We start from the raw sequence: 5,693 nt of genomic DNA, 5'->3' as shown, positions 1-5,693 counted from the left end.
CAAGCTCAGACCCAGACACGACATCCACAGCTCGGGAAGCTGCCACCAGACAAGTTCAGAACCATCTGGCCAAGGATAAGGAAGCATTTACGAAATAAGATGCCAATCGCTTCGGACTTAGCACTTGCATATATGCCAAAAAAAGGCTTAAGGTGGGACAATTCAGAATTGTTCTGCGTCTAGAAAATGGGATGGGAAGCCCCAAGACACCGGGACCAGTGACTGCACCTGGCTGGAAGGTTTCTACTGCCCTGTTACCAGCAACAGAACCAGCCACAGGCGTCTATCACCTTGCCCCCTTCTTACCAGAGCTTGGGGAGAAAACCACATGTGTTTAAGGAGCAAATAAAACTCTAAGACCTTGGGTTCCTGCAGACAATGAGAAGAATGCAAGCCACGCCACAGGCAATTCTCACCTTCATGCCAAAGGTGAAGATCGTGATGAAGACTTTCATTATCAGGGCCAAAGCCAGCTGCCACATGGCGGTGTAAACTCCCGGGCCAGCAGCTCGGTCCGGCAGGTCGTCCCCTTTGGTGCTGTTGAAATCGTTCACGTACTCGCAGAGCTTGGACGAGTCCAAAATCCCACAGTCGTTGAAGAGCTCGGAAATGAGCTCGCTGGTGCTCATCCTGGTGTACTCGTTGGGGAAGGCCAGCACGGCCGTGATCGCCGTCACCACAAACACCTCCAGCACCGGGTACTTGCCGAGCTTGGTCGTCTTGCGCCGCCTGCACCAGGCGATGTTGCTGCGGATGAAGAAAGCTCCCCAGAGCCCGCCAAATATCCCCAAAAGGATGAAGGGCACCAGCTCCAGAAGGTGCCACGGCATGTGAAACTCCACGTAGAAGAGAACCAGGCGGCTGTTCCCAAAAGGGTTGATGGAGCGCAGGGTAAAGGCAGCAACCAGAGCGGCGAAGAAGGAGCGCCACAGCGTCTTGAGAGGGAAGTAGTAACTGACCTGCAAAGCAAAAAGAAAGCAGATTCGGGCACTGGAACGCTCGTCACTACACCCAGGAACAAAATCACTGCTGCACAAAGTGAAAGCAAGGACTGAGACTGATTTGCACCAGCTGCATGCCCTCCTTTCTGGCCACGTGTCCCAGGCTTCGGCTCCAGCTGCCGCTCAGCACCGACTGCAGGGGCTGGGACGGGTCCTGGCCCGCCTGGCTCCAGCACAGCAAGTGCCCTCTATGCTCCCTAAAGTGGAGGCGACTTACTCGGATAACAAAAGCTGTTACAAATCAGCTGGGACCTGAACCTGCCTCGTGCGCCCCGCAAAGCCCAGAAGCAAAACCACAACGTTCCTGAGCCAAGCTAAGCCCTGAAGCGCTGGATCCGCTACAGGTCTGGATCAAAAGAATGAGGATTAGGAGACCCTTGGGAAGAAAAGGGGCTTGATAAGCCAGAGAAGTTCGTTCCCCGGTGCCCCAGGAGTTGTCAGGAGAGCGGACGTACAGGGAACATGGCAGAGGCTGTGGCTGCAAGCAGTCAGTGTTGCTGAGCACAGACAGACCGCGGGAAACCAATGGATTTATTGCAAAGCTACAGAAAGACATCATCCAAAATAAATTCTCTGGTATTCGTAAGAATTACCTGAAACCCCAACAAGCTTTTAGGTTGCTTGGCCTTGTAAATACACCACCAACCAGTATTCAACAGGGTCTCCTTTCCACACCCAAGCAGTTAGGAGCGGACCGGATTTTTAAACCAGCAGGGTCAGTTCTTGCAATACAACAGCTGGCCAAGAGCTAAGAGAAAATGCTGATGTTACCTCTTCCAGGCTAAAGAGCACTCCTCCGATCGGTGCACCGAAAGCTACTGACACGCCAGCAGCCGCAGCTGCTGACAAAACCTGAGGGAGAAACAAAAGACGTTTTCAGCTTCCCCTTTTTTGGTCAGGCTTTCAGTTTGTACAATTTTTACCTGCAGCGAGCGCACAGCAAGGCAGGGTCTGCCCTGTGCTAAAGGCACCAGGCAGAGGGGCTGCAAGCAGCTGCAAGGACATTGGTGTCAGCATTTCAACTGTCCCACCCCCAAACCAGCACGAGTGGCATCGCCGGCGATTGCCTTGTCCCATTTCAGCTAATTTCGTGCTTCCACCTTAGATCAAGCTTCCGTAAAACGGAGCGGGCAGACAAGGCGGGTGTCCCTCCGTACCTCTCTGCGCTTCGCCTCGTTCTTGCGGTACTTGGTGAAGAGGTGACACAAGATGTTCCCGCAGCAGCAGGCGACGTGCACCAGGGGCCCCTCCTTGCCCAGGCTCAGCCCAGAGGACACGGCCAGCACCAAGGTGATGGTTTTGATGATCAGCGTCCACTTGCCCAGGTAGCCTCTAATGATGAAACCACTTAAGATAGTTTTGATCTGGAAGTCAAGCACACAAAGCTCTACAGGCTTTCAGTCAAGCCCCGGTCAGAGCTCTTGTTTTACGAGTCCTGCCCTCGACTCGCCCCTACAGCTTTCAGAGCTCCCCCCGGCTATCAAACGTGATGTAGGGTCGGTAAAAAAACGCCTCTGTGCAAAGGCAGAAAGAGCCATTTGAGTCCTTCCTCCAGGGCCACTTTCCCTGCTGAAGAAAAATCCAAGGCTGGCTTTTGTAGCCCGTCTTACACCAACGGTGCTTTTGTTCCTACCTCTCGCAGTAAATGGCAAAATATTTCAGTTTTCAAAGGGACCGCACAGAGGCTTAAGTATCAGACGTGTTTCAGGAATAGTTTGGCAAAAAAACCCATATATTAAGCCACCACCTAAAGTGCAAGAGATTATTATTCCATAGTAATCTCTGGATGGTGGATCCCTACCCCCAAAAAACCAACAAACCTTAACAAAAAACCGACCCACTCTCGTTCACACTCACCTCTGGGATCCCGGAGCCACAGGCGTAAGGAGCAAAGCCCTTCACGAGCAGCACGGCAAGAAGGGAGAACAACAAGGCCCAGCTGACGTACATGAAGTAGTTGAGAATGTAGGCAAAAGCCCCCTGAAACAGAGAAAATCACCCAAATTAGGTCACACCAATTGAAAGCCCAACCAAAAGCCTCAGGCACACGACCCAGCCGCCACACTCATCAGCGTGTCGCGCTCTGCTCCCGCCGAGCCCTCTGAGGGCAGCACAAGACCCTTGCGAGACCCCAGCGTGGGACGGGAAACAGGTCTGGCAGCAGAACACGTCACCTCTCCATAGCCCAGGATCAGCTGGGACCAGCTCTTCCACTCCGGACACTTGTCTCTGTCCGTGAAGGTGGTGTTGGACTTCCAGCAGCAGTGCTCGTGGTTAAACCAGAAGCCGGCCAAGCACACCCCCTCCTTCAGGTCTGTCATCCAGTGGGCAGAGATGTCGATCAGGCCCGCCAGTGAACCTAGTTTGAAGGAAAAGAGGAAAAGAGAAAGGAAGACGGAAAAGAGAAAGGAAGACGATGTAAGAATTGCCTTCCACAGATACAAATACCTGGAGGTTACAGCCTGCTCCATTAATTTTAAGACGGAAAAGAGAAAGGAAGACGGAAAAGAGAAAGGAAGACGGAAAAGAGAAAGGAAGACGGAAAAGAGAAAGGAAGACGGAAAAGAGAAAGGAAGAAAATGTAAGAATTGCCTTCCACAGATACAAATACCTGGAGGTTACAGCCTGCTCCATTAATTTTTGATCCCCCTACCACCGAACCGAGCAGTTCTGAGAGTCCTGCCTGCAATTACCTTTTAGCCTGTGGAGAGCTACACGGGAGATTGGCCTTCCATGTGCTGGAAAGCACAGGCTGGGGACCAAGGCACGCCCAGTGACGTTTCCAAGGGTGACCCTTACAAAGTGCATTCAAACCCACCCTACGGCACCAGAACTTCATCGTGGTGTGAAGCGGTGCAGAGTGCTCAAACACAGCCGCCTGAGAGGGACGCAGGCGCAGCGCTGCTCTCCAGCGCAAGAGCTGGAACCCAGGAGCGACACTAACCACGCTGAGTCTGCGACAGGAATAACTGTGAATTTGGAGAAAATATTTTCAAGCCCAATTTAAAAAAAAAAAAAAAGGAGGGGAAAGTTACAACTGTGCCAAGGGAAACAAAGCAAGCAGAAAGCCAGTACAGAAAGTGACTCAGCTTTTAGAAGAAGAATCTTCAAGCAGATTCTTATTTTTCTGCTAATAATAACTCCTCCAAGCCCCAAAGACAAATGCTGCCATCAGCTCTGCTCGCAGCTAAAGCAGCGCAGCGACAGAGAGGCCGGGAACGGAGACCCCTGGTCTGTGCGAACGACAGCAAGCACAGGCTCCAGAGGTAGCAAAGAGCATTTGGCAAATCTGGCAGTTAATGAGAAGCTGGTTAGCAGCTTTCCTGTGTAAATATTAACAGAAGATTTCATTTCACTCCTCGTGACGAGTGCTCAGCAGCTTTCTGTCGGGAAGGTCTGTACCCAGCTTCAGCTGCTCCGGGTCCAAAGTTTGCTTCTGAAGTCATTTCAAATGTCTTGGCCAGTCAACCTCTGGAAGAAGTCTGACTGCCCAAGAAACACCTCTCCCGTTTAATATTTAAGTATAGTGGGGGGGTCAAAAACTGAAAAAGAAGAAAATCTTGGTAGCAAGTCCTTAACCTCTCCGGTGCCAGCAGAGTGCTCAGCAAGGTCGATGTACAGCACAACACTCTGACCCAGCATCTCCCTCAGCTCTGCTCTGATTCATATCTTATTATTTTATTTCAGAGCTCTGTCCCAAGAGCAGACCCAGGACAGCTTTCGGTCTCAGTTTCATGTCCGGACATTTACACAAACACGGCCTCAGAGCGTTTAAAAATAATTCTCCGTAAACCACAAAGCGGTGACAGAGCCCTCGCTGTCGGCGCTGCCCCTTGCTGAGCCCTCGCTCCAGGGACGAAGATCTCCAGCCCCGGGGATCTGCCAGGCTTTGGGGAAGGAATTGACAGCGATGCTGGAGCGCAGAACCAGGACTTAATTTTAAAACCGAGGTTTGATCTTACCTGCCAACAACCCAATGAGAAGCATCAACAACCAGCCGGAGAAGGCGTCGCTCACGCTGTGTATCAGCGCCCAGGTGGACTCTTTACTTCTGCTGGTGATCTGGAGAAGGTGGTTGGTTTGTTTTTCCCAAAAAGAAGCAACAGTCCGTTAACACCCTGATCTACTTTGGTGTAAAGGCTCTAAAACCTCCGTGGTGACAGCGGAGGAGAGCCCCTAACATTCAGGACAACAGGCACCGTGGCATCCTGCTCTGAGGGGCGAGAGAAGCAGCCTCGGCAGCGCCTGCTCTTACAGCTCTGCTGGGGGACGTAGGAGAACAGGTCAAGGGTACAAAAACCAAAGCGTTCAGGTAACGCTCTCCTCCTCGGTGCCTGCTGCAGAACACCCAGACAGGATTCAGCCCTTCACCTGCTGAAGGCACTGCTTGTTAGCAACAGCGAGTCACCAACAGCCCGATGCCACAAGCACGGCCAAACACCAAAAAAAAACCGCAAGCACTTTGTCCCCAGCAATGTCACCACTGCCCCCTGGGCCCTGGCACCCGCCAACGCCGAGAGCAAGCAGAAGCTGCCACCAGCACGTCCCAGTCCCAGCTCGTGCCCGGATGGCCGTAACACCAGCCAGACGTGGATTTGAGCAGAGGAGACTCTGCCAAGTGCCGCTCGGCCCAATGCGAAGGGCACGGTCACCAAAGGATGGCCAGGGCGGGAAACCGGCCGGGCTCGTGGG

At 52.6% G+C, this 5,693-nt stretch overlaps 1 protein-coding gene across 1 annotated transcript in view; it reads right to left on the bottom strand.

Moving 5' to 3' along the window:
* Nucleotides 1-416: 416 nt before the first annotated feature.
* Nucleotides 417-5,693, bottom strand: part of LOC104272908 (H(+)/Cl(-) exchange transporter 5) — a gene marked incomplete at its 3' end in the record, with an annotated part of 6,815 nt that continues 1,538 nt past the window's right edge. Inside the window, exons 2-7 of the mRNA XM_009868023.1 lie at nt 4,964-5,063; nt 3,176-3,360; nt 2,859-2,981; nt 2,159-2,365; nt 1,773-1,853; nt 417-959 (exon numbers count right to left, since the gene is read on the bottom strand). Coding sequence (XP_009866325.1) covers nt 417-959; nt 1,773-1,853; nt 2,159-2,365; nt 2,859-2,981; nt 3,176-3,360; nt 4,964-5,063 — 1,239 coding nt within the window. The remainder of the gene's footprint in view (nt 960-1,772; nt 1,854-2,158; nt 2,366-2,858; nt 2,982-3,175; nt 3,361-4,963; nt 5,064-5,693) is intronic.

Source organism: Apaloderma vittatum, unplaced genomic scaffold (assembly GCF_000703405.1).
Source record: "Apaloderma vittatum isolate BGI_N311 unplaced genomic scaffold, ASM70340v1 scaffold25984, whole genome shotgun sequence".
Lineage (NCBI taxonomy): Eukaryota > Metazoa > Chordata > Aves > Trogoniformes > Trogonidae > Apaloderma > Apaloderma vittatum.
The sequence above is the reverse complement of the archived record's forward strand: the minus strand, read 5'-3'. Positions and strand labels throughout refer to the sequence as shown.